General features: G+C 34.9%; 1 protein-coding gene across 1 annotated transcript in view; it reads right to left on the bottom strand.

Annotated features, from left to right (window-relative positions):
- Morc4 (MORC family CW-type zinc finger 4) overlaps positions 1-27,295 on the bottom strand; it is a 102,006-nt gene that overhangs the window by 33,487 nt on the left and 41,224 nt on the right. Inside the window, exons 3-9 of the mRNA XM_048796869.1 lie at positions 20,574-20,730; positions 14,915-15,132; positions 13,884-14,031; positions 11,237-11,363; positions 10,794-10,922; positions 7,279-7,392; positions 6,067-6,167 (exon numbers count right to left, since the gene is read on the bottom strand). Coding sequence (XP_048652826.1) covers positions 6,067-6,167; positions 7,279-7,392; positions 10,794-10,922; positions 11,237-11,363; positions 13,884-14,031; positions 14,915-15,132; positions 20,574-20,730 — 994 coding nt within the window. The remainder of the gene's footprint in view (positions 1-6,066; positions 6,168-7,278; positions 7,393-10,793; positions 10,923-11,236; positions 11,364-13,883; positions 14,032-14,914; positions 15,133-20,573; positions 20,731-27,295) is intronic.

Here is a 27,295-nt window from a genome sequence, read left to right as displayed (position 1 = left end):
GGATAGGAAAGGCAGCAGAATACAACAGACACTAGTATGGCAATATGTAAATCAATGGATGTGTAACTGATGTGATTCTGCAATCTGTATATGGGGTAAAAATGGGAGTTCATAACCCACTTGAATCAAAGTGTGAAATATGATATATCAAGAACTATGTAATGTTTTGAACAACCAACAATACAAAATTAAAAAAAAATAAAAGATACATTTAAAGAAAAGAGTCTAAAAGATAGTACTATCATGACTTTGGTTTGTAAGTCCAAATTTTGTAATTAAATTGCATTATGTAATCTAAGAAACTAATACATTAAATCTATTTGCTTACGGTTTTGGACACATGATGAACAAAGATGTAATTTAGTGAGATCAATAACTGAAAGTGGTAGTAGCAGAGTTAAAGGAGAACTTTTATACATAATTGAAGTTAAATTGGCATAAATTCAAATTAGTGTCATAACTTAAGGATGTTAAATGTAATCCCCATGATAACCACAAGGTAAACAGCTATGGAGCATACAGAAAAAGTATCAGCTAAACAAAAAAGAAGACAGTAGACTGGGGTTGTGGCTCAGTGGTAGAGCACTTGTCTCGCATGTGTAAGGCAGTGGGTTCAATCCTCAGCACCACATAAAGATAAATAAATAAAATAAAGATAATGTGTCCATCTACAACTTAAAAATTTTTAATAAGACAGTAATAGAAAAAAATGAGGGACAATAGCATATAAGGTATATTAAAAATAAATAGCAAAATGATAGAATTAACTCTCTTCTTACCAGTGATTATTTTGAAAGTAAGTAGATTAAATTCAGATTCATAAAGATATGATAGATCAAAAAGAATACAACAGATTTGGGTACCTAGAAATGGGGCAATACTGTTGACAAATACCTAAAAATGTAGGACTAAGTTTCAGAATTGAGAATTGGCAGAGGTTAGAAGAATTTTAAGGAGCATGACAGAAAAAATTAAATTTCCTTGAACAGATTATTAATAGAAATATGGATTTTAAACAGTTCACTGGTGAGGGCTCAGAGGAAGTGGAGAAGCATGGTAGAGAAAATATAAAGTGCCTTGGAGAATACTTTAAATCATTTTAAACAGACTGTTAAAAGACATGTGGATGTTAAAGGCATTACTAAAGAACACTCAGAAGGAAATGAGGAGCACCTTACTGGAAACCTTGAGGGTGGTGCTTGTTAAATAGTGGTACAAAACTTAGCAGAACAGTGTCCCCAGTTATGTGGAAAGCACAACTTGTAAATGATGGAGCTGGACATTTAGTTGAGGAGATCTCCATGAAAAGTTCTGAAAGTATAGCTTGTGGCCTTTGGTTGCTCATGTAAAATGCAAGGCAAAGAGAAAAACTGAGGGAAGAACTGTTAAGTTAAAAGGAGCCATAATTTGATGATTTGGAAAACTCTCAGTCTATCCAAATTGCAGAAGACATTGAAATTTAGAGATTCCCCATCAGGAAAGTGTTCTTTAGAGAAAAAAAAAAGAAAAAAAAAACTAAAGGTAGGGCTGGATAACTTTTTGGTAATATTGCAATAAGATCAAAAAGTCACAGTCTTCAGTCACTCACACAAAAGGCTCTTTAAAATGATTGAGCACATGACTCAGTTCTTTCCAGCAATCTCAGCTGAAGACATAAAAGAAATAGGATTATCTAGAAAAGACCTGTCAAGGGTCTCTTGTTGAATAGAGTGAATATCCATGATATTCATGGGAGATTCACAAGGTTTTTTTTTTTCCACAAGGTTCTTGAGAATGCCACAAGCACAAAAATTTTTAGCTTGGACTGAAAGGGATAGAGAGAGTGTAAAATGAATGTAGTCTGTTGTACCTTAAAACTTCAAATTTCTACCACCAGGAAACTAGCTGATGAAACTACTTCAGCTGCAAACACATGCTACCCTTCATCAACAAGGAAAGATGATTTCAAGGGTGGAACCATAAAACCAGAGGCCCCAAACTCAAAGACTAGAAGGTAGAGATGCAAGCCCTAGAAAACTATTCCCAGTCTTTTAAATTTAATAAAATTTGTTTAGCTGGATTTCAGATATTACCTGGTATTTGTGACTCCTTTTTTTTCCTTCCATTTTCTCTCCCACATGGCCCAGATTATTTAAAACTAGTGTCCTGTGACTGCCCTACTATGGTATTTTAGGTGTAAAATGCAAGCTGAGGAGAGGGAGAGGGAGAGGAAAAAGGAGAGGGAGAGGAGAAAGGAAGAAAGGAAGAAGGGAAGAAGAGAGGAAGAGACAAAGACATGCAATGATGGAGAGGAATTTTGTCCCAAGACACATCATACTCAGAGTTATCATCCATATGTGATTTAAACCATGGGATTTGAGCCTCTTGAGCTGATTTTTTTGTGGGGGGGTACTAGGACTTGAACCCAGGGGTGCTTAACCACTGATCCATATCCCAGCCCTTTCTATTTTTTATTTTGGGACAGGGTCTCACTAAGTTGCTTGGGCCTTGCCAAGTTGCTGAGGCTGGCTTTGAACATGTGTTCTTCCTGCCTCATCCTTCCAAGCCTCTGGGATAACAGACATGTACCATGTGCCTGGCTGAACTGATGATATTTAACTGAGATTCTTCTTTTGGGAATTCCAGGATGCAGTTGTAGCATGAGTGAAATGTGTTGGGATGAACTCATTGTTTTGCAAGTGAGAAATAAGTGAATTTCAGAAGATCAAGGGACAGACTCCTGTAAATAAAATAATGGTTCTCCAAAGATGCCTATGTCCTAATTCCCACAACCTATGAACACACTAGATTACATAGCAAGAGGGAATTAAAATTGCAGATGAAATTAAGGTCATTCATCAACTGACCTCAAGACAGGATTATTAGTCTTTAAAAACAGAAGAATGAGGGAGATGAGTCAGAATCAGAGAAGTAGATGTGATGACAGAAACAAGGCCACTGGAATGATGCAATGTGAGGAGGACTCAACCCATCATTACTGACTCTGAAGTTGGAGAAAGACGGCCTTGGGCCAAGGAATGCTGGCAGCCTCTAGAAGTTGGAAAAGGCAAGGAAATGGATTTTCCCCTAGAGCCTCAAGAAAGGAATGCAGCCTGATTTTAAATCCTTGATTTTAATCTAACAAGATCTTGGTCAGATTTTCAACTTGTAGAATTCTAAGATCGTTAAATTAGTATTGTTTTAAGCCACCAAGTTTCTGGTAGCTTCTTACAACAATTAAAGACACTTTCTATTGTTTATAGACAGACATCAAGTACTGCTATTTCCCTTAAAATTTAAAATATTTCATGGCTCTCCTATGAGTTCATTATGTATAATTTGGTACACATAGTTCAGGAATGGTGGTTCTAGTACAGGGGTCAGCAAACTGTAGCCCAGAAGGCAAACCCCACCCACTGCCTATTTTTGTGAACAAACTTGTACTGAACACAGACATGCTTGTTTCTTTGCTTAATGTCTATATATGCTTTTATACTATGGTAGAATTAAGTAGTTGTAAAAGAAGACAATATGGCCATCAAAGCCCCAAATAATTACTTTCTGGACCTTCTCAGAATATGTTTGCCAATCCCTGCCTAGGACCTGACCCTACTCTATCCATCTAACTTGATTTCCCTTCACACCACTTACAATCTTATATCCCCACTCTCTACACTTACCATTCTGAATTCCTGTCACTACATTAGTTCATAATACAACTTCCTCTTGGAATTCTATTCCTTTTCCCCCTAAATCTTGTATCCTTTAAGGCACACCTCAAGTCATATTCTCTACCTAGAACTTTCCCTATTTACTTTATCAGGCATTTTTCCTATACCGTACTAATTAGATTTTGATTAATCAATTAGCCATGTTACTGCTGTCCAATTTATTTCATACATGTGACAATCTATTATTACAAATAGACTGTAAGGTTCTTAAAGAAAGCAACTATGTCTTGAATTTCTCTGGAAAATTCCACAAAACCTACCCACTATGTTTATGTACCAGTGGAGTGCTCAGTGCATTGATTGCATCTTTTAAAGTGAAGTTCACTCTAAAAATGTTTTAGGTTTGATCCCTGATAGTTGCAGATGAAATCTGATATCCACAACTGTTAAGTGATATTACAGGTGATTTATTTGTAGACATTCCAGCAGTATGATTGCCGGTATCTCTTTTATCATTTACAGTTTTGATATCTCTAATACACATAGGACAAGTTTATCCTAGCATATAACCTTCTTTAATCCCTTTCTCAAATTCCTGAATTTTTACCTAAATGCTATTCTACAGTGCATGCTCAGCCATGTGCAACACCATGGATTCAACTCTCAGGCTCAAAAAGGATGGGGCAATAATGCCAGAATTGGATAAAATTATGCAAATTTACTATCATCAGAAGCCTGTATGCAGGATAGTGTACTAGTTTTCTGCTTTTAATAAAATCTAGAGTACATATTAAGCTACTTAAGCCAGAAATCCTATATGTTTAACTGAATTAATCTGCTATTTACAGAATATCTCTATTTAGATCTTCTGTAATCATCTCAAACTCATCCTACCAAAATTAGACATCAAAAATGAAAAGTCTAATGTGTCCAAAATCCAAAACATAGATTTTGGTGGGAAGATGGCAAAGGTGACATAGAAAGGTATTAAGTAATTTTTAATATCTAATATTTGTATTCCACATATTTTAATTATTTAGATAATCATTGGAAGTCATTTATTCCTTTGGCTCAAGACAACCCAAATGACTTAGCTCTGAGACTTTTGTTAAACCAATGTCATTTAAGATTTTCACTCTTAAGAGTCAAGTGCTGGTCAAAGATCTCCATTATGGGTCAGACTTATATTTAAATTATCAATTTATTTTGATTGAGGGAACATAGTTGCCATAACCACTGAGTAGCCTGAGTGACCCAAATCCAACTATGCTGAAATTAACTTGGGACTGCCATTCAAAAAGCTGTCTCTTTGTGAAACACTAAACCTGAAGTTTTTATGGTTCCAGGTAAATTAAGGTAAATTTTTAATTAACTATAATGTTTTGAACACAATAAGAGATATGGGGAATTATTTTTCTTTTACTCTAAGAAAAATTGCTATAAGAACTTCAGGAGAAATGATACCAAATGTCCTCTTGCTTTGTCTTTCTTCATACTTGCAGAACACTCATTTCCTTTCTGTGCCCTTACATATACTTCCCTCTGTTTAGAATGTCTACCTATGTCTATCTAGAAAACTTCAAGTTTTCCTTCAAGTTTAATCTAAAATATAATCTGCTTTACAAAGCCATCCTTGATTCCTTTAGGCATATTTAAAGGTTCTTCTCATTTTTATATGTACCCCCATTAAAACAATTATTTTATGTGTATTTAAGTTTATTATTTGCATATGTCTTATCACAATTGTTCATAGGCATCGAGGACTCTAATTTTTCATTCTTATTCTCTTTGTACATGACACATAGAAGGCATCTGAAAGAAGGAATAGAAGACTTCTCTTTTCCCAAAAGTTAAAAAAAAAACAAAAAAAAAACTTCTCATCTGGCTTTACCAACTTCTTTCTTCATCTCCTAAAAATGTACCTACTGCTTCAGACTCAGTGTCAAGTTCCTTTCTGTTTCTTATGTGTTTGTCTTTACTAGCAAGTCTAGATGCTTCTATGAAAGCACACATCTTTCTTGTCATTCAACATTTTCTTCTAAGACTATTTACTGGCTTCAAGAAAATATTTTGGAACAAATTTCAAATTCCACCCCTTCCAAAGTATTCAACAACTTTATATGGACTCATATTTTCAAAGATCAATAACAAGGCTTTTCATTTCATATAAATATTTTACTAAATAACTCCTATGTTCTTTTCATAGTTTTTTAAAGGTAAGAATATCTCTGAACTCCATATATTAAGTATACCAGTAAGCTTTGTTTTAAAATAAAATCATTTTATCTTTAATCACAGAAAACAGATTTGAAGTAATTCTAAGTTAACTTATCTGGCTGGTTTTTACAGACTGCTGGTTTGTTCAGACTGTATCTGAACAAATTATGAGAAGCACCTCAGGTTGGGGACGACTCACCGGTATTCCTTAGTGTACTCAAAGTCTTGTTTGTTATAGGCAGGTTTTAGGAAATTGCACTCAATGACTCCAATTACTCCCACACCTTCTCCATGAGTTGGCTTAAAATAAAAATATTAATTTCAATACTTACATTACTGTTGACTTCCTAAAAGCATTTCTTTTTGATTCTAGAAAGATTATATAATGTTCATGGGCAAGGAAAGACCATTAACATATAGAGAAACACTTAGAATGTACTTCAATATACTGCAAGTATATTGAAACTTCCAATATATAGGGAACTGTAAATTGAAAAATTTTAGAACAGAGATTTTCAATGATTCATAGATCCATAGGATTTTTCAAGGAATAATAACTCTTCTTTACTTACAAACCTACAATTTTATCAGTTTCACATTCCAGCATTGCCATAATAGTTCATTTGAATAAAAAAGTACACTGCTGGGGCTGGGGTTGTAGCTCAGTGGTGGAGCACCTGCCTAGCATGTGTGAGACACTGAGTTTGATTCTCAGCACTGCATATAAATAAATTATAAAATAAAGGCTCATCAACATCTAAAAAATATTTTTTATAAAGTACACTGCTAAAAAAACAAGATTATATACTACTATTTGAGGGAACTGAAAGGAAACTTCATCACTACCTCCAAATTTTAGGGATGTTATGTGATGGTTACACCTTATCTATTCAAGTAAGTATTTTCCCCACATATATAGACTACCAAATAACTACCAAAGAAAGTCAGACTGGCTGTGTTTATTAATTATAAGTTGATGTAAAATGTTTTGTGAATTAAAATAGTTCTTTGTTATTTTTAGTGGAAGAAACTAAGTCAAAGTGTAATTATACCAGCAAATAAATATAAGTTGTCTAAAAATGACATAACAAGAACAAATATGATTGGCTGAAAATAGCTATCCTGGGCCCTATGTAATTGTGTACTGCATAATATAAAGCAGTCTATAATTCACTGTGCTTTAACCATCTAATTTATAAATTAAGAAATTAAGAGGATACTCATGGGGATTACTACTTTAAATTATCCTAAAAACATTATGGCAAACCAACATAAGAATTCTCACTGATAACACAGAATTCCAGTATGGGAATAGAACCATTAATCAATCTATGCCCTTTGCAAATTTTAAATTCTCTCCCTACTCTTTTCAGTCTTCTATGCCAAAGAAACATTAACCACTCAACTTTACCTGGCATCCCACCTTCTCAAAGAACTTTATGAGCCGGTTGTTATGATACATCATTACTCCAAACTGGTTAGTTTTCTTGCAGGAGAATCCAAAAGTGATTCTCACCTGCTTATTCTGAGAATAAAATTATTAAGGAGACAAACACCAGGGGATTTGGCAAACAAAATTTTGTACCATATTATAGATTACACCATTGGATGTAGATTGATACCTTTTTAGAGGGCATTTAAAAATCTATAGCAATACTTTAACTATATTTTTAAGCTATGACCAAGGAATTGTCTTCTTAGAAGTTTATCCAAAAGAATTAGTTGAGGAAGCCCACAAAAGTTGATGAGTTAAGAGATTTTTTTTTCAATTAATCACAACAGCAGAAAAACAGATAATTTAAATATCCAACAATAAAGTAATATTGGATAAATATGGTCTATTATACAGCTCTTAAAATTGTGTCCCTGAATAATATTTTGGAATATTAGGAAATATTCAGAATAATAACAAGCATTGTTATATAACACATATATGTATAATAGTAATATGTAATGTAATAATACATCACATATAACAAAATATTATATACATGCATAGAAAAGACTAAGAAAAATACCAAAATTCCACCAGTGATTAAATAATTCATGAATAATAAAAAAAGAATTCTTAACCCTTCCTAGTTGTTCATTTTGCTGCTAAGGTTCACAGGTTCTGATAATAGTTATAAATGCTACAATACAAATACATTCAATTACAGACAATATTTGTAAGTCCAGTTAACCATATAAAATACAATGGAAACAAAAACAATAAGAACGAAACAACTTTGAAAGGTAAAAGACAATGAATAGTCTTATAGTAATATTTCTTAGGAAGAGGTTAGCAAATTTGGGTAGATCAAATTATGAGAATTGTTATATGTAAAACATAGGTAATGATGAATTTTTTTATATCAGGGATTGAACTCAGGGGCACTCAACCACTGAGCCACATCCTCAGCCCTATTTGGTATTTTATTTAGAGACAGGGTCTCACTAGTTGCTTAGCGCCTCCCTATTGCTGAGGCTGGCTTTGCACTCATGATTCTCCTATCTCAGCCTCCAAAGGCACTGGGAAGTAAATTTTTAAAAAATTCTACTTGATTTAAAAACCAAGTTAAGCTAGTTACAGTTGTGCATGCCTGTAATCACAGCTCCTCTGGATACTGAGGTGGGAAGACTGAGGCTAACCTCAGTAACTTAGCAAGACCTTGTCTCAAAATAAAAACTAAAAAGGGCTGATGTAACTCAGTAGTAAAGTACTTCTGAGTTCAATCCCCAGGACCAAAAAATAAATAACATACATATATACATAAAATAAAATAAATAAAACAAAAAGCAGTCCAATGTAAGAGAATGACAATGATAAAGAGGAAATAGAGAAACTGATATTTTCATTAAAACAAATAGTGAGAATTCTTAATATTCAAATGGATTGAATGAAAATTTATTTTTTAAAATGATCTCTTTTGCCCCCTCTAAATGACAAACTACATGCATAAAAACCATATAAAAATGTCTCTGTCAGGTATGATACAAACACAAGTGGGTATTCAACAGTAATATTTAACTCAGAACACAATTTTCTGAGCTCAAATGGAACCTCAAGTAAGGCCTTATTACAATGCAAAAATGAAACAAGATAAAACTCCCCCAAACAAACCAAAACTCCCATATTATAAAACTAACATTTTAAAGATTACCAAATATTTTCTTTCTCTGTACACTTAAAATTTTTATTGGTGTATTATGATTATACATAATACAGGCTCACTAGGGGCTGGAGTTGTAGCTCAGTGGTAGAGTGCTTGCTTAGCATGTGTGAGGCACTGGGTTCAATCCTCAGCACCACATATAAATAAATAAATTAAATAAAGACCCATAATAATGGGATTCATTATGCCATATTTGTACATGCACATAACATACTTTGATCAATCTTATTCCTCAGTACCTTCCCTTTCCCTCTTTTCCTCCCTTCTCCTCATCTGCTTGCTCTACTCTATTGACCTTTTATTATTATTTTAATTAGTGCATTATAATTATATATGTAAGTGGGATTCATTGTACAGTACATTGGTACATGGGCATAGCACAATTTGGTAAATTTTGCTCCCCAGTATTTCCCTATGCTCTCCCTCCCTCTTGATCCCCTTTCTCTGTTGTATATTTTTAAAATTCTAAATTATGAAATGGGGTTACAATGGGGTAGAACGCTCCCCAAATTAGTATGCCAAGAAAGAAAAAAGAAAAGAGGCCTTTGAAAACTGAGGAGGAAACCAAATAAGCCAGCATTAATGATCTTGTTCCTTAGTAACCTTGGGGAAATTCTATTAGCAGTATCATTTTACTGATGCCTTTAGTGAATCCATTTAACCCAAATTCTAATATAAGAAGGTAACTGGTTTAATGGGAAGGGAGGGTGAGAAGAATTTGGGTACATATAAAATGCATGCATAGAAGTTGGCCTGATTATAGAAACCCATGGGGAAAAAAAAAAAAAACCTAGAGGGGCTGGGGTTGTGGCTCAGTGGTAGTGCACTTGCCTAGCACGTGCGAGGTGCTGGGTTTGATCCTCAGCACCACATAACAATAAATAAAATAAAGGCACTGTGTCCAATTACAACTAAAAAAATATTTTAAAAAAGAACCTACAGACAGAAATGTGGTATATTCTAATATAGTAATTGGGAAAGCACTTCTTTATATCAGCTCTGTTGAACCTATAGCACTAAGATCCTAGCTCATATAAGGTGCTATTATAACTAATATGCTCAGAGTTCTGGCTTTGTTCAGTTTCTTTAGGGCTTTAAAAAAAGTTTCCTAGTGGAGAAGGTATGTGTTCCCCAAAAGGATAAAATCAATGTGCTTATGAATTAAAAACTACATGGACTTTTATAAAAAGGAAAAACAATTTCTAATTTTTGATTAGGTGAAGAAAGAGAAAGCGTATATCTTTGATAAAGCAAATATGGATCAAGAGTTATGCATGGTTACTAGAAAATAGATTAAAAGATCAATTCTTCCTGTTTATGAGTTCTTAGCCTTTCAAAGACTTCCCTTTTTTGCTAAAAAAGCCGTCAATGAAGATTGACCTCATTTCCATAGTTTATTTTAACATTTTTCTCTAAAATCTAAAATCTATTCCAAAGGAGTATAGAAGTGAAAATGAGTAACTACTCCTCTGTTAAAAGCTAAGTATCCTAAAATAGACAAGTATTTCTTATTAAAAAAAGATTTCAGAATCTACTGAACCAGAATCTAAAATCTCAAGATTCTTATTTAAGAGTTTCCCTATGAGTTCTGATAAAATTGGTGTATATATAGTCTGACATATAAGAAATACTTCCTTAAAGTATAGTGTAATAGGATTTGTGTGTATGACACAATTTTGATCTGGGAAAGACAAGTTTTTGTTTTTCTGTGCCAACCTAGAAAACTTAATCCCAAAATGCAGAGGTTAACTACATGTAGCTGAAAGGATACTGTAAAGGTAGGTTTATATATATCATATCCTACATTGGCCAGACTTTTGGCAATCATCTGGGTGGTCACCTTCTTTTGACGCAGAAAAATTTTCATCCGTGGCTTCATATATAGAATACTACAATATGCCTATGGAACAGTAAAGGGAAAGTTTATATGCAATATTGACAATTCTACTGAAATACCCATTAACCACTTTTAGCCAACTGAGTCTATTTTAGGCAAATATCTACCTTACTTTCTATACCTTGTAGCACATCAACCACAACATTAAAATGCTGCTATTTTAGCTAAATTGTTTTAGCGGACATGGTAAAAAGAATCCTAGTAGAGAGCTAAAAGGCTGTCATCTTTACATAAGTAAACTTTGGTCTTATTCTATAATATTTTCATATTATAGGAAATCTTACCTCTTAATGTTGAAGAAAACCACTCTTACTCACCCGTAAAGAATACTCTGTTTCTGGCAGCTCAGAACCACTAATCTCTTTTTCTTCTGCATCAAAATCTGACACCAGGATATCATATTGATCTGTATCAAAGTCCAACTCAGACTTCCCATCTTTGTTTCTGGGTAAAAGAGACAAGTACCAATATAACAAAAACTGGCTCCAAAAGACAAAATTGCACTAGGAACCCAAGAGAAAAGAAACATGTGAACAACACTCAGGTACCTGGTTCTTACAGACCACCAATGCAAGGGAACTGCAAACTACTAATTTGAAATCACACAATATTTAAGGGTATTTCTAGTCTATAGAAATCTATGTTTCACACTGGTGGTGATACCAAGTTCATAAGTAAAGAAAAGGAATATTGAATGTCTGTGATCTGATAAATCAAATGAGTATCAGCTATCCTCAAAGAGGAATCCTAAAATAGATCCCACTTTTCTGGTGTTGCTGGATAAGTCACCCAATATCACTTTACCCTACTGAATAGATGAATCAAAATCTATTTCCACTAACTTCTGTAACCATATAAGTATTAATGAGATACTAAGATTTCCCCCAGATCCAACTCTATATCTTAGAAGGAAAAAAGATTATTATAAAAACAACATATATTTACTAGTCCTCTAGAATACTATTTATGGAATTATCACTTAAATATAATAGTACTGATGTTCTTTTCATAAGAACCTTTCTTATTGCCATAATGTTTTCAGGTCACTTAACTTTGCTCCATTCTAAGACCCTGGGTTATATCATAAGGAAAAAAGGTTAAGACCCATTTGTCCCCAGAAAGAAAAACTGAAAACAAATGATGGGTTATATGGAAAATGTATAGTTCATTCAGAATGATAGTTCCTAAAATTTGTTTTGTGGAACAACAGTCCCTGGAAATATTATTTAATAAGAATTAACAAATAAAAGTAAAATTGAGGAACAATTCTCAGCAACATCAGATTCACATCAAGGTCTAGTGCTACTTGCTTTATAATTCAGGTTCCACAAGCTCAGATCTACTGTATGGAACATTTAGCCCTATTCTTAGAACCAAATCAGGGCCACTGTGTCATGCCCCCTGTATAAAGTCCATGCCTCTGTAATAGTATAATTCTGAATTTTTTAAGATAATCTTGATCCTCACTATCCCACCCAACTCTAACAAATACATCCTGAGAGTTGCCTGTCCTCCCTGCCTCTATCATCCCTACCCAAGAAAAAGAGGCTTGAAGAAACATTTTTAAAAACTGAGCAACATATTATATTGCTCCCTTAAGTATTTTCTTTTCTTTCTGCCTTTTGGTACCAGGGATTGAACCCAGGAGTGCTCAACCACTGAACCACATCCCCAAACCTTTTATGTTTTATTTTGAGACAGGGTCCTGCTGAAGCTGACTTTTAACTTGCGATCCTCCTGCCTCAGCTTCCTAAGCCACTGGTATTACACACCTGCATCACCACATCACAGTGTAAGTATTTTCAATGCACATTAGCATATGAATGCCTCTGAGAAGTCCTGGGCCAAAACAACAAAGTAGGCTTCATTTAATCCAGTTTTCCCCAAATTTATTTGACCATGCAATTCTTTACTTACATAACACTTTACATAAGTATTTATATGTTTCTTTATTTATATAACATATAACTTGTGCAAAGAAATAAGTCTGCTTAATATGTGTAAGTCATTGGATATTCCTCAGGAAAATGATCCTGAATAATACATATGATATTACTGAAGTTTTTCCCAGTAGGACAAAAGGCCTGTGTGAGTCATTATTTTTTTCTTTTTAATTATTAAGTACTCTCTGTATATAAACCAGTATTGTTTTTAAATAAGTTTTACCCAGCTAAGAAATGAAACAAAACACTTGATGTAAGTTGAAAAGAAAGAATGAATATAACTGATACTCTGTTCTATTAAACACACCAGTAATGCATCTGTTTTATATTAATATTTCTAGGTTTTTAATTTTTAGGTTTTAATATTTATTGCATTTTACATGCCATGATTAAACAAATAATGTATCATAGAGTATTTCTTTATTGTTTTATTAGTTCTAAAGACATGATCTTAAGCCACACATTATAGTTAAAATTGATCTGCTTCAAATAATTTTGTAATGCTGTGCTATTCTAAAAGCACTAATATAGAGGTTCTTATTTTTAAAAGATCATGTTGTGTTTTGTTACTCTAATTTCTCTTTCTTATGCTTCATTTTAATTGTCAAATATATAAAATAACTATCAATCTCAATAAAAGGTCCATGAATATGAAATTGATATTTATAAAGGATTCTGAGGATGTTAGAATACTATTTGTGGCAACTGTCTCAGGATATGCATGGTTTTACTTTAAATACATAGCATATTAACAACAAGAACCACTACCTCAAGTGAAAGATATAGAAAGGTATGCAATTTTATATATATAAAATTGCATACCTTTCTATATCTTTCACTTGAGGNTTTTATATATATATATATATATATATATATATATATATATATATATTTATATATGTACACATATATATATAAATGTATAAATTTATCAACTCTGCTTCTGTAGAAAGACTTATTAAAATGTGCTTCATAATACTACCTTTGCTTGTTAGAATTTGTCACCTTCAAGATACTATACCTGCGGATGTTCCAAATGAGAACACGAGTGCCTTTTTTGCCTGGGATGGCATCAAACTGGGACAGCAGGTCATTTTCACTGTTGAAAATTGAATAGTTCAAGATGGCTTCCAGGCTGGGCAAGGAATCCTCAGTAATAATCATTTTTTGTAAAACCAAATATAGTCAAAGAAAAATTAATATCTTAAGAATATGCTATCAAGGGGCTGGGGTTGTAGCTCAGTGGTATAGTACTTTCCTTGCACATGTGAGTCACTGGGTTTGATCCTCAGCACCACATTAAAAAAATAAATAAAATAAAGGTACTGTGTCCATCTATAACTAAAAATATTTTTTAAAAGAATATGCTATCAAGAAGGAAGAGTACCTTTTGGGTTGCATGTTTAGATAAAAAATAAAGACATAAAGCATGAGAATTACTGCTACAGAAGGAAGGAAAGAGGAAAGGTTGTGGAGATAAACACCAAATTCAGTTTCATCTGCAGGATATAGCCTCAAAGATGCAGTGTAAACAAAGACAGTATTATATTTATGGAGATGATCAAAGGCTAATTTTTAAACTATTTGGAAGCAGTAAGTTCAAATCTTACTGCTATATTGCTCCCATGAAAACAACCTGGTATCTAACAGAAATAATAGCTTGTCCAGGTATAGGGAAATGCTATCAGATAAGCTGGAAAACAATTTGTTTCTAAAAGTATAAACACAAATGTAGCTAGCCTTAGGGAAAAACAGCCCTGGGAACTATAGTGGTGGTGGTAGTTGGGAAAAGACATTCTATACAAATCAAGCTGCATAATATAAAAATTTCAACATAGCAAAAATATCTTTATGCTTCTGTCAATGGTTCATTTATTTTAAAAATATTTAATAGAAATGGTAGTAAATTTAAGACATTTCAATACTTTAAAAACATGAACACTTTTTGAAATATGAAAAAAATATGGATTTGACCTGAAGGAAAAAGTTTCTGCTAAAATAGTCAAATTAAACTAATTTTTAACCAATATTCTCCATTTGCAGAAAGGATATTGTTTTGCTGGCTGAATGGAACAATTGGTACAATAACTGCCTGGGCCTGGACACATTCCAGATAGGTCTGTGATAGGAGTCCAACAGTAAGAGTACCCCCATTCTTGGTGAAGACAAGAGCGTCCTTTCCTAGCCGCATGGAGCCTGACTTGAAACCATTACCAAAGACCCCGATGGGACACTGGCTCTTCTTTATTACTTTATCTGTAAAGCCAAAGCTGTAATTACACAAGAAAAAAAGAAATTAGAAAGGTAAAAAGCATCCTAAGATAGGTGAGAGGCAGAATGTTTGGCTGACACATGAATAACACATATAAAAAGTCCCTCCTTTTTTTTTATAACTTTTTTTGGTATTTCCAGGCAAAGCTATTAAGTTAAAAACATAGGACACTATATGGGGTGATGGCACTGATATTCCTGTGTGGATGGTGTGTACTTAAATAGTACTACTGTGTAAGAGTCACACTTTGGAAATGCAAAGAAGGCCCCCTTTCACTGGTTAACAGAGAGAGCTGGAGAAGGCCTTGTGCCACTGCCTTTCTTATCTAGATAAAACAGCCCTGACTTTTAAAAGTTAGGATAATGTACAAAGGATAGTTGCCTAGAAAGGGCAACAAAAAGTCCCAAATAGTGGCACTGATCAAAGGCACTAGACTAGGTATCTCCTAACTTTGTTATGTCATCCTTTAGAAATCTGAAAGTCAGAGATCATATATCTTGACAATTTTGACTCTCCACCCAAAGGATGACCATTCCAATTCTTACTCTCTGCTCCATCTGCTGGGACAGTCCACTGGAATATGGCCAAGAGATAAAAATAGGTAGTTCTGCCTCTGAATATCTGCAAACAGCTGCAGTATAAAGTCTGTCTTGTTCTATTAAGGGCTTTTCAATGAGTCACCTCAGCAAACTCTGTAGCCCTTCATGATCAGTTTGATCTGGGAACCAGAACCTTTCCCTTCCTTATATTTTCTATCCAGATATAAACCAAAATGATATAAATTCTAGAAAATGATGACCATCTTCTTATATTTTCCCTTACTACAAATAAAACTAATTTTAAGGGTTATTTCTCTCCAGATTGACTAATTTTACTATGGTCTACACTAGCATTCATTCAACACATAATAATGGAGCACCTACTATGTGCTGTACATTATGCTAAGCACTGGAGATACAGTTGTTAATAAAACAGGTATGATTCTTGCTCTCATAGCTTGTAGTCTAAGAAAGGATTTCATATATTACAGATTAGACGCTACTTAGCAGCTTGGTCTTGGCTTTACTCCTTTGAGCATGGAGGGGTAAGGTGCCTGTTTTCCATTTCCTGAAGGTTGTGGTTTTGTTTATTCCCCAAGAAAGTGGACTACATTTCAATTTTCTATCTCAAAGTGTAATGCTAAAGTACCATATGTCCTTCTAGAATAGAGACATTTTAAAGCCTTCTATGAATAAATCTAGTGACATAGAAATGTAATCTCCAGGGAACTGGTCCTTTGGGGAAAAAAGAGAGCCCTGAGTTAATGCTGTTTGTGGGTATTCCAGGAAAACAGATGTATAAGTTGGTAAAATTCAGACATTCTTATTCCTCTTATGGAAGAATTGGTTAGAAAAGATGGGGTCATTATAAGAATTAAATTATATACTATATGCACAGTAGATTAATTATAAAGTAGTATTCAAACTTCAATTTTTTAAAAATTTTAAGCCAACTCTAGAAGTCATTCTAAGAATTGTTATATGCTATTTTATACCCTTACTTCTGGTCTAATATCACCTCTAAACTCAGACTTTTCATAAACAGAAATCTTATCTACCATGTGAAATGAATTTGTATGGTTATTTGGATTTAAAATTACTTTAATACCACAAAGTTTAAATTAGGTGGCCAAAGAAAGGGATAAAAATAGGGGGACTATATTACTACATTAATTTCCTACTATCTTCTACCACCTATCACCTCTTTTTCCCTTTGTAGGTATAAATCCTCATGTTACTTATTTTGGGGAGGCCAGATGACTATATAAGCTTGAAAAGCTAAGTAGTAGGGCAGGGCCAGAACCAGAATGGAAAAGGATAAAAGTGAGATGAGAGGAGCTAGAAGTTCTAGATTTTATTTTTGCTGTTATGTTTCACTTAATGCTTCCCATGTGCTATTATTCCACCTAATTTTCCATGTTAGTTATTCTTATTTGACTGCAGATTTGCAAAATGAATGCCTGATACCAATCAAATACTGATATAAAAGCCTTCACCATACATAATGATAATATTATAGGAATAAATTTTACATAGTTTGGTATAGCTCAGTAATTTTCTACAGAGCAATCTTGGCTTAGGCAGGTGGTTTTTTTCTCTAAGTCAGTCCTGTCCTCTCATGTAAGAGACAGCACTGATTACACACCAACGGGGCTTAGATACTAGTTCACTGAATGGAATCCAATAATAAGCAACTTCCTCTTGAGTACCTTAATATGTTGAGAATCTAGACTCTAGAGAGATAAATTTAAATTTGGAATGCTGATCACTGAAACAAACCTTAATAAAATCCATGAACATACAAAGGGATGCACTATTGTTTTCTAGATATATTGGTGATATAATATGTAATATAAATGAATGAAAGAATGATAAATTTTCTGTTATTGTCTAGCTGTTGCTTTAGAATAGACCTATATGTACTTCTGTGCAGAGGTAGCAAATACCTTGAATCTGTGGCTCTATGGCTGTTTTTAACTCTTGACCTTTGAAAGAGGTTTTCCACTTTGCTAAAAAAGGCAGCTGAATATATAAACTACTTGATTCACATACTATCCCTAGAAGCTAAAGAGAATAAAAAGTTAACCTTTAAGGAATTTAATGGTAGGATTTTCCTTTTTAATTTGATTTTCATGTTGATTCTGTGTTTATGGAAGAAACTACTGCTGCAGTTACCCACCTATTTTATCAGCCTGAAAATAGGAAGAGTTAGCATAAAGAACTGGAAAATGTGAATAGGATAACCAATATTATAAGTCAACAGAATTTCTGTAGGCTTAATAATTTTTCAGAATTACTTTCATTATTTTTCCCAATACAAAAGCTACCTCTAAAATTCGATTATTTAAAAAGAAATTGTGGAAAGTGGACTCGGTTATAATTTAGGACCTGATTAAAAATAATCTCTTTTAAATAAATGATCTTCTGGCTGATTCAAGTTTAAGACACAATAGCAAAATCAGTACACATATTACATTGAGAATTCATTAAAATAGTTCTCCAAAATTAATTTTTAAATAAGTGGAACAATTTCCAGAGCAAACTATTGGGGAGTATATTTGGTATGCTATGGAAAATGTTATGGCTAAAGAAGTTTCTACCTACTTTGATCCCTGGGAAGGGAACAGATTTTTTAATGGATGACACTGATCCTCCATATTTCACTTCAAATATCATTTCTTCAGAGTAGCCTTTTTTGATTCCCTAGGCTAGATTAGATCCTTGTGCTATATAATCTCAAAGAAATTGTACTCTTCTTTTATATAATTTACCATTGGTAGAATAGCCTATTTAGTCAAAAGTTGACTATTGTCAGTCAACTTTTATTTCTCACTAATTTAAGAGCAAGGATCATATCTGTCTAGTTCACCACTTTATTTCCAATACCGTATGCACAGGTACTTAGTAAGAATTTGTTACTCAGCAATAAAAAAGAAAGATCATGGCATTTGCAGGGAAATGGATGGCATTAGAAAAGATTATGCTAAGTGAAGTTAGCCAATCCCAAAAAAACAAATACTGAATGTCTTCTCTGATATAAGGGGGGGGTGGTGACTCAAAATGGGGTTGGGAGGGAGAGCAAGGGAGGAAGATTACCTCTAGATAGGGAATAGGGGTGGGAGGGAAAGGGAGGGAGAAGGGGAATAGCATGGATGGTGAAAGGAGACCTTCATCATTATACAAAATTACATGTATGAAGATGTGAATTTGGTGTCAACATACCTTATATATAATCAGAGATATGATAAATTATGGTATAATGCTGTATTAAGAATTGTAATGCAAAAATAAATAAATTTTTAAAAATAAAAGAACAAATATGGATCAAAAATTGCTACAATTATTCTGAAATAATCCTCTTTTTCCCTCCTGTCTTATAATTATACCAACTTTCATATGTATTTCCATTGACAAATGGAAAGTGATCAGATTTGCTGGGCCTAATGTTTGACATCCATGTCACTGGATAAAGTGTGGCAGGGAGGAGTAATTAAGAAGATAAGTGGACTGGGGCTGGGGCTCAGTGGTAGTACACTTTCCTGACATGTGTGAGATTCTGGATTCAAGTCTCAGCACCACATATAAATAAATAATATAAAGGTCTATCAAAAACTAAAAAGAAATTTTAAAAAAAGAAGATAAGTAATTTTAGGGGGAAAACTAGTATGTACAGAATTCAACATATTTTGATTCTCTCCCATCTAAAATTAAGTTTAGGAAATCAAACTGGTGGAATAAGTTAAAGGATACAGCCAACTCTCTACTTTCACAAGTATACTAGTCATATTTTTGTATCATGTCTAGAGATTTTCCTCAAATATTCTTCTATTTAGAAGGGTCTAATACACAAGGTATATAGACTACTGAATAGTAAATTATAACCACTTACTTACTTACTTTGACTAACTTTCATTTTTATTTATTTAATGGATCAAAGGCATTTCCCTACCAACAAGGTTATTGATTTAGAAAACATTCAAAGACAACTACAACCAAATGAATTTGTTTTTCATTTTTAGGGTCCTGAGCCCTTTCCCTCCTCCTCAGTACCCCTCCATTGTTGCTCATGCTTCACACACTCTAGTTCAGGGAGACACATAGAAGAATAATCAATCTCATCTGCTAAGAAAGAAGAGAGAAGAAAAAAGTTAAGAAAACATTCATCTTGAACTAAGTGATGTGTGAAGGTAATGAAGAACAAACATTTTCTTAACCATCAACCAGTGAACTGAGAGTTGCAACAGAAATTTACCACCAGTTTTAATATTTAAAAAAGGGAATTTTATAACTTTGCAATTCTACTGCAAAATCTCCATATTATATGTGTGGTTGCCTTCTATTTATTTTAATGGGGCTTGTTTATGTCCAGATACCTTCAGGGTTCTAATCCACAAATTATTCCAACTCTAATATTTCTGATTTAAAAGTGATTTTCGGTTAATTAGGAATTGGAGAAGGTCTTAGATCAGGGAAAGTCTCCAGGTCCTTATACTTGCTGTTCTCTTTGCTTGAACTCGCATTCCTTACTTTCTGCACCTTTTCACCTAGTTAAATTCTACCCACCCTTAGATCTCAGCTTAAATATAACTTCATCTAGGAGGCTTTTCCTAACCTCTGGTATCAGATTGGGTTACCCTGTTGACTCATCCCATGTATCCTGTGTTTTCCTACCATTATGCTTATTGCATTTTCTTGTGATTATTTGCCTAACTGAGTTTCCAGCTAGACTGTATGCTCTGTGACAGCAGGAACAGTGTCTGTTTCATAACCAGTGCCCTGGCACTAACAGATGCTTAATAAATATTTGTTGAATGAATAAAGTAAAAGTAAAATATTAAAGAAAACTATAAAAACTTAAATAGAGCTTGTGAACTCAAGAGGAGAATAAAAGCATTTTTACCTGAGCATTCGGTGGAGTTTGTGAGGTGTCATTCCACATCCATCATCAGTAAAGGTCAAACAAGATTTATTCTTGACCTCCTCAACATCTATAAAGACCGTCCTGGCGGATACATCTGGATCTACAGCATTATCTGCAAAAGGTAGAAATCTGTGATCTTAGATCTCCTTTTCCAATATTCTATCAAAATGTCTAATTTAGTGTTCCCAGTACATGGAAAACTGTCCTACAGTACCCTCATATGGATGTCTCAGAAGTTAAACAGGGGACATTAATGTAATATACCTACTGAGTTATAGATAAAAACACATGTGATGCCAGTTTGAGTTATAAAGCTAATCAGCTTTTTTTTTTTTTTTTTTTTGGCACTAGAGACTTAACCTAGGGGTGCTTAACCACCGAGCAACATCCCCAGCTATTTTTTATTTGAGACAGGGTCTTGCTAAATTGCTCATTAAGTTGCTGAGGCTAGTCTCAACCTTCCAATCCTCCTGTCTCAGCCTCTTGAGTTGATGGGATTACAGGCATGTGCCACCATGCCCAGCTGATTTCTAGATTTCATGGTTGATCTGTAGTCTGCCTTTCTCCCTATTAACTTCAGGGTCTAAAAGAAAAGTAACTACTCCAATTTTATTCTGATTTCACTGTATTATTTCCTTTTAGCTACTTTACTGCTTATGAATGCATACAGTAAAGGTTGGCTACAGAGAAAAACTGAACCAACAATTTGGTAAAAATAAACACATATCACACATACTACAGTTTATATATGACAATTTTATTTTCTACTTTTTAAAATATTACTTCATGTGTTAAAGAACATAGATATTATCACCATCCCTGTTTATAGTACAAGGGCTACTGAAAGAATTACAGGTTAAAATCCTGCCTAAATCCCAGTGATGGTAGCAAGCATGCTTAGAGCAAAAAAGCAATTTGGCTGCCTTTCTCTATACTAGTCTTCAAGGTGAGGCTGTCTATTCTCTCATGAAAGGGAGAGCATCAAATAAAATTGGAAAAACAGGGCTAGGGTTGTAGCTCGGTTGGTAGAGTGTTTGCCTTGCATGTGTGAGGCACTGGGTTCGATACTCAGCACCACATAAAAATAAATAAAATAAAGGTGTTGTGTCCAACTACAACTAAAAAAGTGGAAAATGTACATATAAAGTTCAACAGTTTGTCCTGAGTTACATCTTTATGATGAGTTAATTATTTAAAACTCCAAAGACATCAAATTTATCCATATTCTAAAATATGCACCATGTCCCCACTCCAGAGGGTGCTACTGTCTAGTTGCCACATTTCTTTTTCTTTTTTTTTTCTTTTTCTTTTGTCACAAGTACCAGTGCAGTTTCTACTATTGTCAGCTTGGGGATATAGCTCAGTTGGTAGAGTGCTTGCTTTGCATGCATAAGGCCCTGGATTCAATCTCCAGCACCATCAAAAAAAATTTAGTATCTACTATTGTCAATCATTGATATAAGTGGCTCAATACAAGGACAGTCTGTAAAATCTGTTGGATAGTGCTATTGTTTAGATATAGTTTGTCTCCCAAAATTTCATATGCTGGAAGCTTGGTCCCCATTGTGGTGGTGTTGAAGTGGTGGAACCTTTAAGAGGTGGGGCCTAGTGCAAGGTAATTGTGTCATTGGGGATGCTATCCTTGGAAGGGATTCATGCTGTCAGGTCTGACAGAACTGGATTAGCTCCTGCTAGTGTAGGTTGTTTTAAAGTGAGGTTACCCCACATGCTTGGCCTCTTCTGCACATGGCTAGTTCCCTTTTGGCTTCTCCACCATGTTGTGATGTAGCCTGAGGACCCTTGCCAGGATGCCAACACCATGCCATTTGAACCTTTTAGCCAGTGGAATTGTGAATCAAATAAACATCTTTATTGACAAACACCCAGCCTTGGGTATTTTGTTATAGCAACATAAAATAGACTAGTACAGATAAAGTCCTTAATCATTCCTATCTCTACTAGCTCTTCTTTAAGCAAGATAAAGATCTTTCCTTCAAACCACTTCCTTTGCCCTGACATCTTATATTGCTTTACTGATGATACAAGGCTGCACTCAGAGAGTCAGATAGGGTCTTGGTTGTATACTTTCCCATTATTACTGATAAATCACATTTCTTCACTGGGAGCATCTCTTATAATCAAGAAAATTATTCCACATATTCCAAATTTTTATAATACAATTGAAAGTATCAGTTACAATCACTTTGATTATGGAATGTCCTCCAAATAAAACAAGACATAGATTAATTTCAAAAACTACAATAGTATTTCCAGAATCACTGATAAAATTTTCACTGATTGAAAACATATGAACAGCAGTAAGTCATCATCAATAATCCCAAAAGTTGTTTAAGAGGGCTGATACAGTAGATTTTTAAAGCCCAGGTAGCACCTAAGTTCCATATAATGTGGCTAACATCAAGCAAGAGTTACAAGTTGGCATGCAATGGAATCTTTCTCAGAAATATTGTTCTTTACTTTTAAGAGGCAGCAGTATTTTTTTCTTTAACTGACAGAAGGATTCAGCCCTGAATAGTTGCATAGCTGCCTACATTCTTTAAAGAAATTTTACTTGGCATGCAGGCTCTTATCAGTCACTCCTATTGATGGATAGCCAAAGACACTGAGACTGATAACTTGTTGACCAACCAGACGTCATTTACACATAGAAAACTTCAGACATTGTGAAATTATTTTCTAACAGTTTATGAATATTTACAATTCAAACATATAGCATATGGATCCAATTACACATTTTTACAACAGTGTATTGAATAAAACAGGGTCTCTAGAAAAATCACGTCAGCCTCTTTTTTCCCTCTCTACTGTAAGGTTTTTTTTGTTTTGGTTTGGTTTTTCTACTGGAAATTGAACCCAAGGGCATTTACCACTGAGTTACATACTCAGCCCTTTTTATATTTTGTTTTGAAACAGGGTCTCACTAAATTCTTGAGGCTAGCCTCAAACTTGCCATCCTCCTGCTTCAGCCTCCCAAGTTGCTGGGATTACGGGCATGCAGAACCAGCCTAGCTCTCTACTGTAAAATTTTCCCAAATTTTTTTTACTAGGTTTTTTCAATAGGAATATACCAAAGAATTTTAACATAGGCACTTAAAGAGTTCACAGGAGCTGCTAAGTGCAGGTAGACATTTTATCTCCTTGGTTGGAAGCTTGTGGAATATAGAGGGGAGGGAGAACATGAGAGGCCAGGGTCAGTTGGAGCAACAGGGAAAGTGTGATCAATGGGTGGCCACCCACAAGCACAGTTTTGCACTTACTTTCCATTTTATGTGGCCTTTTGCTTGGCTTCAACAAATAAAATTATAATAACAAGGTTGGCCTCAACAGATGAACTTATACTAATAAGGCACAAGCTAGCAACTGGTTTCAATTCTATTTCTTGCTGCTTAACCTTCTAAAAACTGTTCAACATGTAGCATATGCTATCAAATTCCAGGAGATCTATCTTCTCCCACAGCCCAGCCCACTTAGCCTATGAACAGGTAGGATAATGAGAGATCCCTTACTTCTCTTTCCTCAACTAATACTTAGGTAAGAAGAGATGCACTATCAGATCCTGGAGTGTCTTTATCCCCTATCCTGGCTGCACAACCCTATCTGCTTCCAGATTCCATGGAGTCTCACCTGGCCTGTGTTATCTATTATAAGGAAAACCCTATCGATATTCCCCCTTCATGCACCCCTTCGGCAAGAGCATGAGGATCATGAGGAATCTATCTTACACCCTAATCTGGTCCACTCATTCATTTGTCTTCTAAAAAGGCATTAGAAGCCTCATGCCTCACCAGAACCTGGAAGGCAATGAAAAACTGTTCAATGATAGTCCCTCAGGAGAGAGAAGATGGTGGGTAAGAGATAGCTTTAAGGTAGCACTTCACATGCCTGCTATCCTTTCCTGTCCAGGTACATGTAAGGTCACCAGGGCAGGGTTGTTGCTCTACAGAAATTCTGCAAGTAGGTAAAATTTTCTTGCCTGAAAGTAACATCATTACCTTCTGTCACAAGCCTATTCTTTATCTCTCTCTGTCTCTCTCTCTTTCTCTCTCACAGAGAGAGAGAGAGAGAGATGGAGGGAAGAAAGGAGGGGGAGAGAGAAAGAAAGAGACAGAGAGAAAAAGAGAGAGGGAATATCAGCATTCAAATGACCACAAATTTGAAACTCAAAAGTAATTTTTTGGGCTGGGGCAGTAGCTCATGCCAGGCAGTGATGAAACATTTCCTATCATGCTCAAGACCCTTAGTTCAATTTCTAGCATAGCAAAAACAAAAATCAATTTTAAAATCTCTCCCTCTTGCTGCTCAACACAACCCTAGATTCTCTTACATCTTGCTTTTTCTATTCCCATTGTCCTTTTATTTGCAGAGTTTGATCCCTCTCATCTGAATTATTAAAACAGCTTCCTGACTTGTCTTTCAAATCCATATCTCTCTTCTTTAATACATCTTATATGCTGCTGCAACGTTAACTTTCTTGAAGCACAACTCTGATCATGACATTATCCTGGTCAGAAAACTTCAGATGAACAGGCCAAATACCAGAGCCTCCAGGTCTGAATCCTGGTCCCAGTTTACATTTCCATCCTCACTTGCTACTTGGTACTTGGAGTAAAAAAACCTGTGTTTGATTCCTGGATTTGCCACTTACTAGACATGAAACCTTTGAAAAGTAAATTAATTCTCTGATCTTCTGTTTCTTCATCTGCAGGATGAAAAAATTAATATTGCTTACCTCAAAGGGTGAAGTTAAGAAGGTATTTGTGAAAGCTCTTTGTAAACACTCTAGGGACCTATAGTTTTTACTATACATGAACTCCATGCTCTAATTAAATGCAACGACTCAATATTCTTCATGCTTTTGTTCATCCAGTTGTTTATTTTGCCTGGAATGCCCTCCATGTTACCATGTCCATATGTCCCAATCCTTCAAATCTCAGCTCAAATGTCACCTCCTCCACAAAGCCTTTCCTAACTCTCCTCTTCCTGATAAGCTGGAAGTCATTTCTCCTTCCTCTGAACTCCCACAGCACTTGTGCATATCTTTGCTGATATATTATTTTCTATGTTGCTGTACAAAGATTAAGCCTGCAGTATATTTCATATCTTCCCTATTTGAAGGTGAATCTGTATTGTTCATTTCTGTACCTACCACAGTGGTCTTATACACAATAGATGCTCAATATTTACTGAATATATGATTCACTAGCAAATTAATGCATAATAGAATTAACTACTGAAGGAAAACCCAAAATGAAAACTTTGGACAAGCCATTAATATTGCGATCTCCTTTTTCTCTATTTTCAAAAACATTTGTTACTTACTTTTAAAAGATGTTTTTATATATTTGGATGCATGCATATATGTGTGTATAATATTCATACATATTCACACCCATGTTAGACATCTTAGGCCAAGATATGGTTCTTTAGGTTAATGTTTAAGACAATAATTGAAAACTCATTAAGTCACCTTTAAAGTACAGTACACACAATACAACACAGGTACAACAGGGTGCAACTGTGAAAGAACATGACATTTCTCCCACCTCCCACTATGTTAATTGTTAATTTTACTTTTTTGTTTTGTTTTAGTAAGTTACATGCATACAAATCTTATTCCATGCTACAGCCATTCACTGGAAGCATAGTGTAAAACCTAAAGGATATACGCCCTGTTATCTAGGATTCCAAATGTGTCAATGCCGCTTTTTTCCCTCTGAATATTCTAATAAAGTCATATTTTATACACACACACACACACACACACATATATATATATATGGAGAGAGAGAACGCGCGTGTAAGTATTCAGTGTTGTAGTCAAATTAATCATAAAAATTTTCCATCATCTTCCAAATAACTCTCCTGACACTTCTCCTGCGGCCCACCAACTTCTAGACCAAGACATCTTTCATGGCATAGCCACAGTAAGAGCTTAAATGAGGACTAGTGCTCATTCACAGAGCTTTGAAATCATGTTCGATTTTGTCCCCTGTGTTACCTAGCCCCATAAATCTCTCAAACTTCTTTCAGTTTTTGAAGCGTTTATAATGTGCTCTGTATGCTGTTGCATTTTATGCAGGACTGCTTTTCTTCTTTGCCTTCCACACAGTATTTAGCATACTACTGCAAAAGCTGATGTACTTGGCTTCAAGGGATCAACTGAAAACGCTTTAAAAGCAAACACCGGTGGAGCGAGAGGTTAAGTCCTCAATATTCATTCCAGCGGTGTGAGGGCGCTCGTGGACCATGGACCCAGCCCTCTTGCAGCCTCAGGGAGCCAAATGCACTCGTGTCATCTCTTAAGAGATGTCCCATCATTCCTAGACTTTCTAAGCCCAAAAGTTAAAGAATTCTGCTTTCTAGACCTTTCCTAACGACCCTACCAAGTCCTGTACCAGGCCCCTTTGCTAACTTGGAGCCCTCCGTGGGTCGCCAGGCGCTATTGAGCCCAGCTGCCTTGGGGCCCGATATTTTTATGTATCTCCCTTTGATTATTAACTAAGCTACCCTAAAGTGCCTGGAACATCACGAACCAAAGAGAAAAACCACACGTGAGTCCTGACTCTTTGGATACACCTCGTTTCCTCGGCTTTTGCTTTATTCACGCAACCTCATCCCTGGTGAGGGAGCCACCCTCCTCCGCCAGCGGAGCCGGGGCCGTCCAGAGGCCCCCACCCCAG

Source organism: Marmota marmota, unplaced genomic scaffold (genome assembly GCF_001458135.2).
Source record: "Marmota marmota marmota unplaced genomic scaffold, marMar, whole genome shotgun sequence".
Lineage (NCBI taxonomy): Eukaryota > Metazoa > Chordata > Mammalia > Rodentia > Sciuridae > Marmota > Marmota marmota.
Note: the sequence above shows the minus strand (reverse complement) of the source record. Positions and strands in the feature narration are given on the sequence as shown.